The sequence below is a fragment of the Macrotis lagotis genome, chromosome 1, assembly GCF_037893015.1.
Source record: "Macrotis lagotis isolate mMagLag1 chromosome 1, bilby.v1.9.chrom.fasta, whole genome shotgun sequence".
Lineage (NCBI taxonomy): Eukaryota > Metazoa > Chordata > Mammalia > Peramelemorphia > Peramelidae > Macrotis > Macrotis lagotis.
The window spans coordinates 408,840,025-408,859,853 of NC_133658.1; the positions used below are offsets into that span (position 1 = coordinate 408,840,025).

The 19,829-nt window shown below is 39.4% G+C and overlaps 1 protein-coding gene across 4 annotated transcripts in view; it reads right to left on the reverse strand.

The window, feature by feature from the left end:
* The window catches only part of ARHGAP26 (Rho GTPase activating protein 26), a 504,960-nt gene that overhangs the window by 12,632 nt on the left and 472,499 nt on the right, over positions 1-19,829 (reverse strand). For all 4 annotated transcript variants that reach the window (XM_074212710.1, XM_074212712.1, XM_074212709.1 and 1 more), the window contains 2 exons: positions 11,741-11,851; positions 5,036-5,127 (listed from right to left, as the gene is read on the reverse strand). In XM_074212710.1, coding sequence (XP_074068811.1) covers positions 5,036-5,127; positions 11,741-11,851 — 203 coding nt within the window. The remainder of the gene's footprint in view (positions 1-5,035; positions 5,128-11,740; positions 11,852-19,829) is intronic.

Below are 19,829 nucleotides of genomic sequence, written 5' to 3' on the forward strand. Positions count from 1 at the left end.
TATTTATGTACATGAGGTGTTTGTAGGCATAACCTTGGGCAGCTCTCCAGCACAGCAAACATATGATGAATGCTGAAGGCTGCTGCTGACACCAGGCTCTTCCCTAACGACTGCAGCCACACTTCCAAAACAAACGCTAGGCATCGATGTATATGCATCCGATGGATTCAACAAGCAGCCAGGTGGAAGAAGGTGCCCAGAAGATTCCTACTAGGCTCCTCCAACCCCATCAGAATAAGCTATGCCTTTTCCTAGGAAGTGTGCTATGGGAGAAAGAACGATGGATTTGGAGTCAGAGGACTTGGCTTTGGGTCCTCTCTCTGACTCTTACTACCTGTGTGACTGTAGGTAAATCACTCAGCCTCTCTGGGCCTAACTAAAATGAGGGTTTTGTGTCTAATGACCTTCTAGTTTCCTTCTAACTCTAAATCTACAAACAATTCAAAGAAAGAGAGATAATTCTACTGGAGGAGGATCAGGGAAAATATATACCAGGAAAGATGATCCCTGTGCTGGGCTTAAAAATGTAGCTGCTGTTGTTCAGTCCTGACTCTTTGTGAGTGCAGATACAAAAGCAAGCCATTATCTTTCAAAGTCTGTGCTAGTTCAAGTTCATGGGCTTAAAGTAGAAAAACCCAAAGGGAGCCATGATTCATCAATGTCAATGTTCCTGCAACCTCTGCCATCACCCAAGTAAGTAATGATGGGACATTTTACAGTTTCACAAAGCAATTTTTCTTCCTAGCTACCCTTTGAGCATCATTTTTGGAGGCAGTGAGATGGTTCAAAGGATAGAAGAAGGCTGAATCTGGATTCAGGAAGAGTCCAAATCTAGCCTTGGACATGTACTAGCTGTGTGGCCCTGAGCAAGTCATTTAAACTCTATTTAGCATAATTTTTTGGAGAAGGAAATGGCAAAATGTTCCAGTATCTTTGCCCAGAAAAACCCATAATGGGGTCCCGAAGAGCCAGACATGATTGATCAATGGAACCACTAAAAGTGTCATATTATAGATGATGAAACAGGCTCAAAAGTTGGCTTGCCCACAGATATATGTTTATAACTGTCCAAGCCAGAACTTGAACCCAGGTCTTCTGACTCCAAAGCCAGTGTTGCTTCCATAACATACCTGGCAAGGTAGCTGGCAGAATAGTGGATAGAGAAAACTGGGACTGGAGACAGAGAGACCTAAATTCAAACCTAAAATTCAAACATCAGAGACTTGGAATCTGTGAGACTCTGGGCAAGTCACATAACCTGCCTCAGTTTCCTCAACTGTAAAAGGGGATAATAATTTCACAGACCTGGAAGAGCTGCTAGGAGGTCAGATGAGTTATTTTTTAAAAAGTGCTTTGCACAAAGTAGATACTACAAAGGAAAAAAAAAATTTCCTTCCCCTCCCCCCTTCCCTTTTCACAGTGCCTTCCATAATGGAAGAATCACCATTACTGGATGCCCCACAGGCAAGAGGGCACCAGCTGGCATGGCAGCAGGAACTTTGGCTGAATGATCCCGACTCTTCATCCTGAGATAGTATACTGAAGTCACAGGGCTCAGGTAATCAATGGTTCTGCTGGGTGAGGATGGCTTTTTGCCATGGGGGAAAAAAAGTGGGTGTAGCTGTTATCATGTTGTTATTTCACACTGAGGGAGTCCATGCATCTTGCTGATCTCAGGTCTTGATAAAAGTATCCCTAGAACCTAATTTTATTGAATACCACATGACTTTTTTCCAGGTATCACTAATCATATTGCTGAAAGATGAATAATGTTCCCAAGAAAGTGGACCATTTCTCTTTCCAGTTATTATCTGAGGTGCACATGGTGAAGTGGACAGTTTCCTAGTAGATTTGCAATGGCTGGCATTGAAGTTAGTTTCTGAGTATTGCCCATTTCTCCCTCCAAGCACAAAGTTCAAAAGCTGATGGAGCAATGACTCTGAATTCAAAGCCAGGCAGCTGGAATCAAAAGCCTTTTGGAGTAATTATTGTGCAATCACAGACTTTCCCCTCAAATTTTTATTCCCTCTTTTTCTACAATTCATTCTGTTCATTTGCTTTGGGGAAGGAAACCACATAAGCATGTAACACTGAAACCTGTGTGTGTGTGTGTGTGTGTGTGTGTGTGTGTGTAGGGACTACAGGGGACAGGAAGAGAGAAGTAGGGGAAAGAAAGATGTACATAGATGAATATAATATTAAATTAAAAATGATTAAGTACATAGGACAGATCAAATAGAATGGTTTGAGAGATTTCAAGGAAAGAGGGATTATTTCTAGCTGATTTTAATCTACTTATGGAATCCAACCTAACCAGCCCTTATTATTTTTAGCAATGAACTGATATAGCCTGGTTTAAGGAAAAAGACCCTCCCTCCCCAACAGCATAGTACAGTGAAAAGACCACTGGATTTGGAATCAGTAGAACTGAGTTTACAATTTGGCTCTGATACCTATTAGCTCTGTGACCAAAGGTAAGTCATTTAATTTCTCTGAGCACAGGTTTCTTCATCTGTGATGAGGGAGTTGGATCGGATGATTTCTGAGGCAATTTTCAGTTCTAAAATGCTATAATTCAAGGGGGTGGGTGTGGGTGAAATGACAGATTAATAAAAAGAAGAGGTATACACAGCACTTAACTCCTAGAATAGAATTCAACAGAAGCAGTTAGATCCATATCTTATCTGTTCCTTCTTTCACAGCAGCTTAGCCAACAGGAGGAGTTTCTTCTTGAACGTTTGTTTACTTTATCCCTTTGCCTCCTTGAGGAATTAGTAAGCTTCACTGCCTGTGATGGTTGAATGAAGCTTGCTGATGAACCCTACCTTTAATCTGGCAGCCTGTAGGCTTCCTGGATAAGGCTTGTGACTAGCTAAAACAGACCTAAAAAAGCCTTTGTCTTTTCCATCCTAAGAAATGTTATTGTTCTGCCACTGCTGAAAGATGCATGTAAAGAGTGTCCAGGATACAGGATTGTCCTCTGACCTGGGGGACATTAGCAGACAGGGTGCAGCAGCATTCTGGTGTGTGTGTGTGTGTATGTGTATGTGTGTATGATCTTTCAATCCCCACTGTAAACTTTTTGCCCAAAAGGCTTCCTTGTGCAGTCTACAGATGGAATATATTTACATTTAAGAGATATAAAATAATGTTAAGACACACACACTTCCCATCTGTGTAAGCTACATGATACAGCCCTGAGTATTAGGGTCATTGTGTTTTATTGGAGTAAAAGACCAAGTTGGCCCTGGTAGGGGCCCTCGCCCTTGTGAGCTAAGTCTTGGAGCAAATGAACCTTTAAACTCTGAATCTACTTGTAAATACTGCAATCTCTTAAATCTCTCCATGCATCCATATGCAGAGGCCCTGTTCTCTCCAACCTCTATGTGTATTGCATACATAGAAAGCCTGGTGGTCCTGGAAAATCTGACACTTTGAGTTTATTTGCCTGAAGGTCACTTCATCCTACCAGGCCCCTGTGTGGAGCTAGCATGATAACCCTCATCAATTGAACAACTTCAGACAACCCACACTTGGAGGAGATGTCAAAATTCCCAGAGAACCTGACTTTCTGTCAGGGTGAAGACCAGACTGGTTCTGAATGGGGGATTGCTTCACTGTGTTTCTTAAAATTACTTTGTGTTCTTTAAAAATAAAGAGAATAATGGAGTTGGAAAAACAAACAAATAAATGAAAACAGGAAAAAAATGAATACTTATCAATTAAAAAAATGAAGAGAATAAAAAGAAGCACCAAACCAATGAAGTTTGGGGGGACCCTGGGTTGGACATCATCTGAAAGGGGAACAGACATAGAGAGGGCCCTAAGAGAGACTCAGAATCACTAGGCTGGACGGCCCAAGGCAATCTGAAAGCTACATTATCCTATGAGCTGGCCTGGAAAGGCAGGACTTGGATCTAAACAGGCTCAATATTTTCCTCGGCTCTACTCAGCACTCAGTTTTCCCTGTTGCTTCTGAAGCTGGGGTGTCTTTGGTGGCTGGGGGCAGGAGTGGAAGTCAGAGACAGGACAGGGCCTTGTTAATTATTCAGCAAGCCCTCTCTGGAGATGCTATGCTAAATGCTGCAAATACAAGGAAAAGCAAAAGGCAGTCCTTGTTCTCCAGGGCCTCACAGTCTAATGCAAGAGACAACAGACAAAACTATTTATAGACAAGAAACAGTATAAAATGGAGATAATCAACAGAGTGAAGGCATTAGCATTAAGTGAGAATGAACAGGAAAGTCTTCATGTAGTTGAAGTTTTAGTTGGGTGGTGAAGGAAGACAGGAAGGAGATAGAGTGCTGGGTCTGGGAGACCCTGGGCAAGTCACTTTAACCAGTTTGCCTCAGTTTCCTCAAATATAAATGGAGATAATATCAGCACCTAACCTCCCAGGTTATTGTGAAGATCAAATAAAATAATATTTGTAAAAAGTATTTATCACACAGTGCCTGGCCCTAAATAGAAACAAAATAAATTCTTATTTGTTTCCCCTCTTCAGGGAATTGGCAACTTATCCTGGGGCTAAAGAAGGGGCCAGCATCTGCTACCATATATCTGGCTGCTCCTGGACATGAGCCTTGGCATGCTGAGCATATGCCCATCTGTTTTGTGAAGACTATAAATCCTTGAACCTGAGATGCAATGCAGGGAGGACCTGGTGAGCCCCTGGGCACCCCAACAAGTGGCGAAACTCCTGACCCTGGACATCCTATCCATGCTTCTAAGCATTCCCCTGCTCTCTGTCATTCACTTCCTTTGTCTCCATCTCTCTCCTTCCAATCTTGGGTCCGGGCTTTCAGAAACGAGGATGGAGGAAGAACGGCCCCATCCACTAGCTGGTGATGGTTTTTTTGACTCAGTACTTCTCCACACTCTGCCCACAATTGTTATGTCATATAGTGAGAAAAAATACAAGTAAGTGGGACTCAACCACTTTGTTTCTATATCTCTGACCATTCCCATAGGGCCTCTACAAGGGTGTGAAGGGCTCCCCCTTGCCTCCATTCCTGTGGAGGAATGGAAGACTCACCGTTATCGAAGACAGTGCCAGCTGTGAAGGAGAGCTCTGAGTCATGTTCAGCCTTGCAGGCATACAAGGCTTTGGCTTTTCGGAATGGTGAGCTGTGAAAACAGGAGTTTATTTAGTGGGTCTCAACTTAACAAAACAAAATCCCCAAGTGAGACAAACAAACACACACAAACCAACCTCTCTACAAACCCACAATATTGCACCTCTGCCCTCTCTCCTCCTTTCAAGCCACCTACTTTTCTCTGTCTCGTTCTCATTAGAAGACATGAGAAAACTACCAGGTGTCAAGACATGAGATGGAAAAACTGCATAGCTCAGGGAAGAAAAATGAGAAATATTCAAAGGCAACATTTTCTGAGAAATTATTCTTCCTCTGAGGTCCCCTTGTGCCACCCTGAAACTTACCATGAGAAACAAATACTAAAGAGTATCAATGCTACAAGGACTTCAGAATGGGAGCACCTGGGGGTAGTCTTGGGAATGGAAAGGCTGGGTCAGGAACGTTTCAACAGATTCTATTGGAGAGGTTGTTGATGAAATTTGGGAATGTTTCATGAGTCAGAAAGAAGAAATTCCAGAATATCTAGGTCTCCCTTTAGGACACCCAGGTTGATGTGTCATATTAAAAAAAAAACATCAAAATCAAAACCAAAAACATTTATTGGGGGTGGGGGGAGGAAGAGGAGGCATTCAAGATCTATTAAGACTCCAGAGGGCTTTCCCCTCCTTGCACAAGCCTTGGTTGTCTTGTTTTAAAGATAATCAGTATTAGTTTTGCAAAGCCAAGTACTTTGAGGATATATACCAATTCTTTTAGGCCAATTATGAATTTCTCTTGTAGAGCATTAAAATAGTGCCCAAATAATGCTTCATGACTGATAACCATCCTTTGGGAGGGGGAGTAAAATTAATCATTTGGGGTCAGGTGCATAGGTGATACAAAAATTTCATATTCCTTGCAAGAATCTGTCCATTAATTGCCAAAATTCAAAAAAAAGAATCTGTTCTGGGAACTCATGGAAAATGAGATAATACTGGTGTTGACCCAAACCTACATGCAGCAGAGGGCTTGAATGTATTTTCCACCTATCTACATCAGAGTTCATTTTGACAGTCATCTTCATTTGTGGATAAACTGTGAATCAGGGTCCAATGTAACATGGTTTTTAGTGACACAAGTTCTCTTGAATTAAGCATGGGCAACCCCTAGAGATCATTTTCAGGAACACTTCATGGACAACTGTAGCTGTATTTTTCTATTAAATACTAACCCTAGCTTATTCCTTAGGAAAGGAAGAGACTGGATGAAAGGGGTGGCTGTTGAGGGGTGGGAACTGTTGTACGGCTAGTTATCTAAAATCCCTGGGCCTTGCAAACTGACAAGGTTAAAAAAAATACTGAAAAAGCTGGATGGTCAGAGCAGATGGGCTGTCCCAACTTTGCTGCCAGGACAGTTTACTATTGTCTTTTTGATTGTTTCAGTATCTAAGTACTGTTCAGGGGAGAGTGAAAATGGGATGAGAGGCTGAGGGCAGATAGGAAGGGAAACCCTTAAAAAAATTCACAAGCACCAACTTGAAGAGAACTCTCCCTATGAGTATCATTTAAAAAAGCAAAAGATTTATGAGATAAGGGGTTAACTATCCCCTGTGATCTAAACCAGGGCTGTGCCTGACAGCTCAGGGCTAAATGCAAAAATGTATATATTCCCAGGGAGAAATGAATTAGCTCCTTTTTTTTTTTTTGTAACGTGGTAGTGGTGGTAGTGATGGCGGGGGGAGAGCAAATTTTATAGGGCAGACTAGGCAATCCGGTTGTGAAAACTGCTGAAATAGCTGAGAATGAAACTGCCAAGAAGGTGGAAAAAATATGTGACTGACAACAAGGCACAGTGTGTAGTTGAAGAGAGCCCAGAGAACCCTCCCAGGTTGGCCAATGCCTTAAATACCAGGTTCTCAATCTGGCGCCCTGCCCTGGGGGAAGGGGAGGTACAGCACAAGTGGGAAAAAGACATGGAGGAAAGTGTGGTGGTGAGAGAATACCAAGGGAGGGCCTGCACTTTCACAGACCAGACTTTCAAAGAAGTTACTCATCAACCATATTTTTAAAAAAGTAATTTAAAAAAAAGGCAGGTAAAGAAAATCACTAGTGGGAGGTGGGGAGGATTGCCAGTTAGGAATCTGGAAGGTTAGAAAGTCATATAAATCCAGGTGGGTAAGTTGATAATGAAAAAGAGATGATAATCAGTGTTTTGTTTTGTTTGTTTAATTTAAGGCAGTGAAAGAACGGTTACCTTGTGCTTTCTGGGTGGAAGGGAGTATTGGCGGGCAGAGAGGTTAGATCAATCAATCAACATTTATTAAGCTCCCACTAGACTATAAAATGGTCCTGTTTGGTTTTTTTCCTACCAGACATCTCCACATCCCCAAGAGACCTTCTCCCCATCTTCTCTTCCCCTTCCTCTATCCCTCTACTCCCACTCATCTGCCCCAATGTAACTGTAATTATGATGGTGAAGGGAATCTCTTCCCTCCCATTCCCCACCTTCTCTCCACACTTTTTTTTTTATCCCTAAACAGATCACTAGGTTCTTACCCATATGGAAAAATCCAATCATCTGAAGTCACGTTCAAAGGTTTGTCTTTGATTTCTTGAGTTTTCAAAAATCTCCCAGGGCTTCTTTCTTGGACCCTTCCTGCCTCCTCCCTCCATCTTCCATTTTTCTCCCCAGTGACATCTTGACAGGAGTGGGGGTGGCACTAACAACACAGGGTTATCCCTATTACTCCTGTAGCAGTGCCCTTCAAAGCTCTGCTGGGGCTTCAAGGACATGAACTAGGCTTGGGATCTGCTGGTTCATTTTAAATTTTTGCCTCTGAGCATGGCAAGAGGCCAGGAAAGCACTCAGTGGAGTTTCCCCTGTGTGCCCTTGCAAGCTTGCAGAATGATGATACACTTTCCCCTTGTCAGGGACCCATGGGTCTGGGTCAGGTTTGTGTGATAGATTGACTTGATCTTTCTGTCAAGGCCTCCAAGTAACCCTTGTATTGTGCAAGGGTTGAATATGGCATTGACATCTTAAGGGAAAGGAGAGGATGGAGGTGAACTTTGCTCAGGTTCAATATCTCTTTACTGGGAAACTATAAGTGGTTATCTTTTTGATGCTCAGAACTATTTATGCAATAATAAACACCAAAATGAGAGGGAGGAGGGAAATATACAGCAGACCATGCTGATACTAGAAAGACTAAAGAAATTCATGGAATTACTACTTTTATTTTTTAAGGGTTCTCCCCAAGGAAAGAAATCTGAACTTCCATGTCTTTTTGGTGTGTGTGTGTGTGTGTGTGTGTGTGTGTGTGTTTTGGTAGGCCTTACAGGAAATGAAGAATAGGCAGATATCACCATCTTTTGGCTATATGCTGCAATAGCAAGGAGGCATTCTATTCATTTGTGACCTATGGAAATGGGTCACTTTTGATTGACCCAAGATAGTACCTATTTTTGACAGTGCAGGGTCACACAGACTTGGATCAGCCCTATTCATTTGATGTCCAATTTCTTCCTTGGGCGTTTCAAAATGGCAGCTTCATATTTATTTCTGGCCTTCTGCCAAGGGTGCTGCTCCAGTATTGGCCAGGTGGGTCACTACTGAGCAAAAGAAAATTCTTGTTCTTCCATTGCAAATATATTGCTGTGTTGGGAATATTGCCAATAATATTCTCCTAACCTTCTCATAATCTTTGGAAAGAACTGAATTAAGGGGAAAAGGGAATGAAAAATTTGAGTCAGTGTTAAGGGCTTGCTGAATCTCAGTGAACGTATGAGGAGAACACACATAAATTATATCCAAGGGCATAACTTTGTTATTTCTGCTGAAAGTATAATTGCCTTCAATCTGTCAGTGCCTTTCACCTAGAAGCCAACGTCCCACCATATACTCCTTTATTAAAATTTAGGAACCAGATTTTTCTAATGCCCAAGTTATTTAGAACTATGGAAGGCAAAATTCTCTAGTAGTATTTCTAAAACCACTATTACCACTTCACATTTATATTAAAATTTATGGATTAGAAATTACATTCATCCCAATAGATCTGAGAAGTACACATAATCTCCCATTTGAGGGATGAAGAAATGGAAGCCCAGCCAGGTTTGTGACTACCATTGACAAGTTGCAGAAGCTATACTTGAATCCAGCTCTGATGACTCCCAAGTTCTAATAAGCTAGTCTGCCTTCCAAAATTTGTTGTTTCATGTTGACTTAAGAGGTAGGAAGGAATTAGTTAAGTAACACACTATAAGACCATAGAGGAGTAATAAAAGAGTTTATTTATACTAAGGTCCATATTTTATTTCTAGAAAATGACTTGGGCAATAGGAGAGTCTGGTAGCTTAATTTTTATATCATCATAGTAGAGCTATGGAAACCATAAGAAAAAATACACATAAAAAGAAACTACCCTGCTGTATTTGGGATCTATAGGATCAAGTTTGTCTCCAAAGTTAAGATATGCAGTCAAATGCTGAAGTAGTACAGTTTAAAGCAGGAATTCTTAATTTTTTTGTGTCATGGGTTCCTTGGACAGTTTAGTGAAGGCTATAAACTCCTCAAGATGTAATGAAATGTACAAAATTGATACATACGATTAAAAAATAAATTAATCTGAAATATAGTTAGAATATCATTATTCATTATTTATTCAATATTAAAAACAAAAACAAATTTGTTGGCCTCAGGTTAAGAAGACCTGGTTTAGAAGAAAGAATGCTGAGTTAAAAATGAGAAGTCCTGGATCTAATTTGTTCATCCTTCATTCTTGAAGAAGGCCATGACATCATGGAGGAGATACCATGACAAGCAAGGGAATTGCATTTGAGTGAGGGGGTGATGTGCTAAGTCACCAGTCTCACTTTCTCCTCTAGAGCCATCTGGATCCAGTGGGCAGATATGGATTAGGATGACTGGAGATGGTCCTGGATGTGAGGTAATCAGAGTGAAGTGACTTGCCCAGGGTCACACAGCTAAGTCAGTGTCAAGTGTCTGAGGTTGGATTCGAACTCCTGTCCTCCTGACTCTAAGGTCAGTGATCTATCCACTGCACCACCTAGCTGCCCTTTATGGATCTAATTAATTTACATGATCTCAAGGTATATTACCTGATCTATGTGCTTCAACTTCCCACAAGTAAGATAGGAAGAGTCCCAGAGAGTCTACTAATCTCATATAACTACTGTGAGAATATAATGAAATGACAAAGGTGATATGTGCACATTTTATATGTATATAATGTTATATATATGTTGTAAGAATATATGATAATGCATATATGATATGGCTAGTCAATCATATTACTTGATGGGACTTCCTTTTTGTGGGAACATTTGCTTAGATAACTTCCATTAAGGTTATATTTAATTAGGCCCAGTTAATGGAGGAAAAAAAAGGAATCAAAAGATAAATGAAGTGAGGACTAAATTGCTTAAGTCTCTTAAGATCAAAAATCTAACAGCTGTGAGACAAGGTCATGAGTTCTGGACTTGTGATCAGAAGACTTGGGTTGTGACATTGAGCACACAGAAGGTAGTCAGTCCAAGGCAACCAAGATAGTCTGTAGCCTTTGCCTTATTCATTTTCTAGGTTAGATGGTTCCTTCCCTCTGAAGGGCTCAGGTAAAATGGATCACAAAACTTAAATCTGGAAGTCAAAAATGAAAAACTGGAACAAGGTCATCATTTTGGGGGAGAGAAAACAGCTCATTCAGCTCACCAATGGGAAAGAGGCATGACACACTACAGATGACATGTGATGCTTAATGGAAATGAAGCCATCCAGGGCACCAACAACACTATTAGTCTTTGACCCAATGTATTTTATTACCAGTTGTCCATCTAATTTAGTATTTTTGTCCAGTAGCATTTAGGGAAATGTAGTCTTTGTCTTGGCACAATGCCACTTTGAACTGTCGAGAGCAAATTTCAGATATGGCCAATTTTTCATTAATCACTGGTCAAGCATCTATTAACTATTATTTTGCCCTAAGGCCTGCTTAAATCTATTTGTTTCCTCCATTAGATTATAAGCTCCTTAGGGGGCAGTGGTGATGTTTAATCTTCCATGTGTCCATACCCATAACCCCCTTAGTTATCCTAAGTTGATCCTAACAAGGGATAGAGACATAAAAAGGAAGGTGTTGTTCAAAGTTATTTCTTCTTAACAGGTAGTATACCAAAGCTCTGAAGGCCTTTAGAAAAGGTAATGACCAATAAGAGAACTTTACCTCTGAGATTCCATTTCAGAGCACTGTCTTCAAATTTCACTATACCACAAATAGTACAGGGAAAGTTAGATGTGAAATAATCCTTTGGGGTTTAAGGTTAAAATATCCCTTCAAGCTCAGGATTTTTGTTTTTGACAGTAATAATATGGGAAGGGGTCACATCCTACAAAAAGTCATCCTCATAAATTAGGAACACTATTCACACATTCTTTTACTAGGTTGACAGGAAGTTGAACATCCAGGAATTTGTCCTGAAGCCTTCTGTGATCCTATTTATACTTTGGGGGCTCATGGTACACAAGTTCAGGTTTGGGTTGTAGGGACCAAACCTGTGCAGGAGCCAAAATAACAAGTGAAAGCAGGACAAAGCAAATGAAAATATACAGCAGTAGCAAGATGAAATCAAACAAACTCTGCCACAGACCTGATGGGGGATGAGTCACTGGACGTAGATGAGGTGGGCATAGGACTGGATGGCGCAGAGTACATGGGCCAGGACGGTGAGAGGGGTGAAGTTGGGCTTGGATTCGGGGGGCTGCAAAACATAACCAGAACACATATCAGCAACACACAGGGGAAAAAGAAACAGAATCTTGAGGCATCAATACAAGAGAGTGAGGTGTGGGAAGGAGGAGGGGGATCCTGGGGGAGAGAAGAAAGAACACTGAAAAATGGGAATAAGATGTCAGTGTTGAATCTGCAAATTAAATTAATAGGTCCTTTCAAGTCATACCTGTTGCAATTCTTTGGAGGATAAAAACACATACCTTTACCCTGTAGAGCAACTTTTTACCAGATTATAGGATCTTCCTTCATGGAAGTCAGTTGTACATTCTTATGCTAAAGCAACATGTCCCAGATTGGTTTCATGGCCTCCCATACCTACCACACATTGACAATACTTGCTGACCTCATTTCAACTCACTGCAGGTCCATGAACCCTTGGTCCCACCTGGTTGGTCCCCCTCACCCTGACTTGCTTCTCAGCAGAAATGACTTTTCTCTGGGCCATGATCCATGTTAGCCAGAAAACAATTTCCTGTTTACATTTTTTACTAAATGGGCCTAGTATACTGGGATATGGACTAGAGTAGCAGAAGAAAGATGATGTGGAGCAGAGATGAACCATCAACATGCTACAACTATCAACAAGGGCAAGGAAATCAATCATATAAAGCTTCTTTACTTTCTTGGAATCCTGAACAATATGGAAACCTCCATCTGGAAGTAGGGTGGAAGCACAAGGAGTTGAACCAATCTTGAGTGCAAAGCACTGAGTTCACCTTAAAATAAGAAATCTAAAGTGAAGAAAGATTGGTACTATGATATCTGTTTGGGATTTCAAATGAACTTATATCCATGTGATGCCATGTCCTATTTTCATTATCACTGATAACCAGCATATATTAATAAAACCCTTCAAAAAGATAAATGTCAGATAATGCAAGTAGATATTAAGGAAATGATGAAATTATGTACTATGAATAAGAAACCAATAGATGGCTATTATTTGTGGCTTAGGTAACTACTTCACTGGTTTAAATGTACCATCTAAAGGAGGCTTTTTTTTTTTTACCATTTATCTGGACCCTCCTGGGCTAAACCCAAATGATTCATATTTATAACATGAAAATGATGATGCAGAATCAGATTCTACTCTTGGGGACATTGAATGAAACAAACTATGGAAATGTAATTGAATTTTGGATAAACTGAAAGTCTTAAGATCTGACCTCTACACTCATCAGAAAGTCATTTATATTGTGCCCTTTGCCAAGACTGCTTTTAAAAACTAATAATGTTATAACTCTGGTACTTGCTTGAACAGAGCAAGTATCTATTTTTCTGTTTCATTTTAGAGGTGCCCACCTAATTTGAAAGAGGAAAAATAGTGGGGAACAAAGAAATTCTAACAGATTTCCCAAGACTCAATACCTAGAGATTCACATCTCTAAGAAAATTCCCAACACTAGAGGTTCTCTTTTCAATCTTCTGTTAACTTGGTTTTTGTATTCATTGCTAGGGGCAAGAAAAGACTGATTTCAAATGCTGCTTACTAACCTTTTTCAATTACTGGGTTAACAAATATTTATTGAGCACCAGAATGCCAAACATTCTGGGGGATGGAAAAGAACATAAGCCCTTGTCTCTAACCTCAAGAAGCTTAAAAAAAATATATATGTATATGTATATGTATGTATATATATATATATATATATATACACACGTATATATATATACGTATATATATATATGCATGAAAGACAAGATATATAGTACATGTAAAAAGATAACAATGCCAGCAAAATATAGTACATTTAAAAAAAAACTACAATAGACATATATGACAATATATACAATTACCAAATGGCCCGCTATCCACTGTCCCTCTGATGTCTTCATTATTAACTTAAAATTTTAAAAAGTTACTGATTTTTTTTTGATCAACCTCATTTAAAAAATATAACACCCCCCCTAACTGAGAATCAATCCTTGCAATAAATAAATAATTTTTAAATAAAAAGGGAACTGGGAGGTAGGGAGGAACAGTTCAGCAAAACTAACATCTCATTAAAGAAAAATAATATCAGATCCTTTTAAAATACACTCTTTTATACTTGGATATGCTCTATATAGGACACAGAGCATGTGCTTAATATATAAGTGGCTCCCAATTATCTCTAGGATAAAATTCAAATCAAGCAGTCTGGTATTAAACCTGTATTTATATCTATAGTCAAACTAAATTCAATCTACAATTTATCGCTACTTTATCTTCCTTTTAAAAGTTTTATTATTGTCTTTTGTTTTTACACCAAGTCATTTTCTCTTAATCCCTTCCTTCAATGATCATTCCCTATAAACCCCTCTTTACCCCGAAATATTTTTTTAAAAACATCAACCATAATAAAAGTAGAGCCTATATTAGATTGCTTTCTGTCAGGGGGAGGAGGAGGGAAGGGAGAAAACTGTAAAACTTAAAAAAATGATTGGTAAAAACTACCATTGCATGGAGTTAGAAAAAAATAAATTAATAATAAATAAAATATTTTAAAAAATCAAACAAACCAGTAAACCAAGGTTGATCATTTATACCATATTACAGTCTCTATCTCTTAGAATGAATGGTATGTTTCTCTGAAATTTCTTTGGAGGGCAGAGATGAAATCACATTTATTACTGTTCTGCTTAAGAGTCTATCAATAGGGTGGCGCAGTGGATAGAGCACCAGCCCTGGAGTCAGGAGGACCTGAGTTCAAATGCAACCTCAGACACTTTATTACCTAGCTGTATGACCTTGGGTAAGTCACTTTAATCCCATTGCCTTGCTAAAACAAAAACCAAAAAAAGAGTCTAGCATTCTAAATTTATTTCACATTACTCTACTTCATACCTTTCATAATTCAACTGGTCTCCTAACTAGCTGTTCTTTCCATTCCAAAGCTCATTTTCATTTCTATGGAATCAATTCTTGCAAGTAATAGTTTCCCATGTGAAAAGGACCATGGCAGGAGCTCCTCTCCACCTCTCAGGACTCTTTGCTTTCTTCAAGGTTCTGCCCTGAGGCAATTTCTCACTTTAATTTATTAATAATGTCTCCCTGTACAAACTGTTGTGTATTGTGTTATACAGTATCTCTGTAGAGGTGTGGTAACCTCCAGGATAAGTGAGATCTTTAAGTATGGGGAATGGTTTTTGGTTTTGTTTTGTTTTTTGGTCTCTGTTCTCCCAGAAGGAAATATATAGTGGGTATTCTAGAAGTGTTCATTAAACTGGATTGCTTATCTTATCCTCTCCTTCATATTGCAAAGTCCACAGCTTCTTCCCTTGGGACCAGATAGCTGCAATTGGCTCTGCTCCTGAAAGAGAACTCATTTTCCCAGCCTTCTCTTCTGTATAATGATACAGTAAGGAAGCCCTGGCAGCAACAACTGAACTGTGGGTTGGCAGAAGGGAATCAAGCTCATACCAAGACCAATTGGAAGCTCCTTATGGATGGCCCTGCCCAGAGTCCAGAGATAATCTACCCCTCCCCCCATATCCCCAAGGCTCAGTGGTAACAAATGGGATCTATGGGGCGTTAAGATTTTTTTTGGGGGGGGCAGGGAGCTTTCTTTAACATGGATCTTAGAAGTAGCAAACTACTCTGGCTAAACATCCATAAAAAAAGATGTTACTGGGAGATCCATCATGCATTATGAAGATTATGAATTTTTCTTTTGTTTTTATTTACTTCCTTGGAAGGGTTTTCTTCAGCTTAAAAGCTCCTTTCACTACAAAAATGCATAACTGTAGATTAATTTTAAAACAATAAAACTTAGCTTACCAAGACTTGCTCTCCTTTTGCCTTTGATACCTTTCCTTAACATCTGTATAATTTTATTTCCTTTCTTATTTAGAACAAAGGATAATAAAAAAACAAAGAGCTAAATGAAGAGAAAATAGGTTCATAATCATAGGATCATTAAAAACAGACATTTAGGAAGGCACTAAAAATTTAATAAAAATCAGCAATCCTGCTACGAGGTACTTGGGAATGGATGACCCCTGCATTCCTTCCAGAGTGCAAGGGGGAAAACCATTCTCTATCCAGATAATCCTAGAATGAGCTCAACAGTACATAAACTTTGGGGTTCTGCCAGCCACACCCATTTCAAGGTCAAACAACAAAATTTAAACTCAAAGCATGGAAGGATTGTTTGTTGGTTGAGTTTGGCATTAAAAACAAAAGCTCAGACTTTTAATGTATATCTTCTTTTTAAAATATTTATTCATAAGGGCAAGGAACTGGAAATTAAAGGGAAACATGTTAGTTGGAGTATGCTATGGGTTTTTTGGTCCATTTTTTTTGGGCAAGGCAATGGGGTCAAGTGACTTGTCCAAGGTCACACAAGCTAGGCAATTATTAAGTGTCTGAGGCCAAATTTGAACTCAGGCACTCCTGATTCCAGGGCCAGTACTCTACTACCTAGCCACCCTGTACCATATCTTCTTAAGGGGAGCATCCCAGCTGACAGGAACAAAGATTTAGAACTGAGTTAACCCAGAGGCCATCAAAGTTATTCCATGTTTATAGATGAAAAAACTAAGACTCAGGTACTGAATTTATTATGGAGGGAAATAATCTACAGGTCCATTGATGATGGAAGATAGGATATGGATAGAATGAAATGAATTTAAATGGAGGAGAAGTGGTTACTGCATGATGGTGGCAGAAGAAGCATCTGCTCCTTTTAGAACTGTGCTGAGGATTTTGAGAGGAGAAATCCTCTTTGGAGACAGTGCTAAGAGATATGGTGTCTTCAGAAAAAAATTGAGGTTTCAGTGAAATCAAGAAACTGGCTAATTGATGAAAGGCAGAGAAGGTAGAGAGATTAGACAAGAAAGAATTGAATGGTTGTATAAGGAGAGTCTTAACAGGCAACTAGCTGATGGTGTTGAGTCACTTGTCCACCTTGTTTTTTACTTTCACTGTACTCTTCTCGGGTTGTAGTTGCACATGGGTCCTTAGGAAGGCTCATGGACATAGCAGGAATCAGGATTGATGAAAAGATGAATGGAAAGATCTACAAGGACCTTCTAAAATCCTACTCTAGCAGGCTCATCTTAAATAAAATATTTTTAAAGTATTCCTTTATGGTATTAAAGGTTCCTCACATCAATTCTCTGATCAGATTTTTTTTAGCGATTCCCTATTGTCTGCTGAATAAAGTTTAAATTTCTTTGTGTGGCAAAGTCTTCTATAACCAGATATCACTCAACCTTACCTAAAAAACAAAACGTTAATATCTTTTTCATCACACCACAAAAATTTCAGTAAGCATTCCCATTCCTTTCTCCCTCTCCAGATACCAAGTTACTTCCAGGAATCCAACTATTCCTCTTGCAACAAAGAATGAGTGATCTTTTCAAACACCAATTTCCCCAGACTACACTCAGCTCAACGGTCCAACTCCCTTGACAGAAAATCTCTCATCACACATAGGAGTCAGTGACACCCCCCCAACTACCAAAGCAAGGCCTTCCTCTTATCCCCATCTTTTTCAGTCCTCCCCCCCACCCCCCGGTCATCTTGTCTTGAAAAACACAAGGGTTACTTCCCCTCTTTGCTTGTCTTTGATTTGGCCTAGAAAAACCACACATTTCTTGCTATCCCTCTGCTCCCCTCTTATGTACCTTCCTATTTTGTAATGTAATCTCACAGAAAACAGATTCTGTTTAAAATGCTCCAAGCTCACCTCTCTATCATCTCTTCTATCTGACTTCTGCCGTCATCTCCTTGTGTATATTTAGAAAGATGTCCCTTCCTTTTCTCTCTATTTGGCTATTGCATTCATTCATCCCTTTTGCATTCTGTTATCTGGGGCATTCAAGAAGCAAATGATTCCTTCAGTTCTAGTTTTCTTTCTAAGAATGTTTTAAATGCCTTTTTATTATTGAATGCCTTCCTTTTTTTAAATTTATAGGGTAGGTCACTTGAACTGTATCCTGAGTTCTACTGCTCTTCAGAACACATTTTATTTATTTCTGCATTTTCTGGCAGCTACAGAATATTCTTATGTTATTCTCGTTTCCCTTTTAAACCACTCAGGAACTGTGTTGTGGCTCTCTTCCCTTCAAATCCATAAGGTCCTCTCTCATTAAGTATTGGATCATTTCCCTTTATTTTGCAGTACTTATTCATAGATGTTTAAACTTGTTTATTAATCTGGAAGCAGTATTTCCTTTTGCTGTTAATTTTTCCCTATTGTATACCTGCTTATGTTTAGTCTCTGAGTTTTTTTTTCTTTCAGAGATTTTTGTAATTTCAGTTTCTTCCCCCCCCCCCCCCCCACTGTTCACTTTCTGACTCCTCTGTACTGAAAAAGACTGAATCTCAAAGCATTTCACCTTCCTCTATGTCAGGCAATTCATAGTTCCACAATCTAGAGCTCTGCTCCAAATGACTTTGTAGGACACAGAACTTGTGCCAGCTAGATATTGGGCTCTTCCCTGTACATCCCTTTCCCCTATTTCTCTATTTTCCTAAATGATCTTCTTCAGTAGAGAAGGCTACTGTCTGTCAAGAACTTAGCATGCAACCTACTACACTTTCAAATGTAGTCTGAAGCAGATTAAAACGTAATTGATAAATATTCAAGAAAATAAGGAAAAGCAGAACAAAGCATGGATGATACATTACAAAGTCAATATGTAATCCACAGGAATCTTCCCATACAACTGAGTGACCACTGTTTCTATTTGTCTGGCACCACTGATCTAAACTGTCTATCTCCTTTTAGCACCTAATGGAGGGCTCTACAAACAGTAGGTATACAAATTTAAATTTGCTCTTTCAGAAAAACACTTAATCAGAAAATCAGAGAAACTGAAGGGGGAAGGCAGGACAGAAACAACAAAAACAAACTGGAGATTCAATTTAGAGATGGGCAATAAGGTGAAAGGTTTTACAGCTAATCTCAAAAATGCTATGAAACTAGACTTAAATTTTTTTTAACATTTTGATTTCCAATTATATGCAATACTAATATGTACCCATCATTTTTTGCAAGGCTCTTAATTCTACAATTTCCCCCTCCCCCACGGAGGGCTTCTGATAGTCTCTACATTGTTTCCATGCCATACACTGATGTAAATTGAATGTATTATAAGAGTAAACATAAACCCACCTCCACCCCCCAGAAGATAAGAAACCTCAAGAATAGAGAGAGAGAAAAAAATTGTACTTCAGTCTGTATTCAGATTCCAATGGCTCTGTCTTGGGGGTGAGTTGCTTTCTTTATCATAAGTCCACCAGAGAAGTTGCTTCACTATTTTTCCCACAGTTACTATTACTAGCTGTACCTCCACTCTATTCTTCCCCACTCTGTTTTCTCTCTCCTTTCATCGTAGCCCTGTACAGAAGTGTGTTGAATCTGAGTATCCTCTCCCACGATCTTTCCTCTCTTCTATCACCTATTCCCCCTTTCCCTCTGCCCCATTCCCCCTTGTCCTGTCCCTTTCTTCTTATTTTTCTCTAGGGTAACACAGATTTCCTCACTCTATTAAGTGTATATTATTTTCTCTCTGAGCCATTTCTGAGGAGAATGAAGACTCACTCATTCCCCCTTGCCTTACCCCTTTCCATTCCATTGAAAAAGCTTTTTCTTGACTCTTATGTGACATTTCTTAGTTTCTTCTTCATCTCATTTCCCTTCCTCCCAGTACTTTCCTTTATCACCCATTGACTCCATCTTTTTATGATATTATACCATTATATTCCATTCCTTCCTGTGTCCTGTCTATATATGCTCCTTCTAATAGCTCTTATAAATGAGAAAGTACATATGAGTTATCAATACCTTCTTCCCATGCAGGAATACAAATAGTTCAATAACATTAAGCTCCTCATAGTTAGTCCTTCTCTTCTACTCCCTGTATGGTTCACTAGAGTCTGTACTTGGAGATCAAACTTTCTGTTCAGCTATGGCTGTTTCAATAGGAAAGTTTTAAAGACCCTGTTTCATTGAATG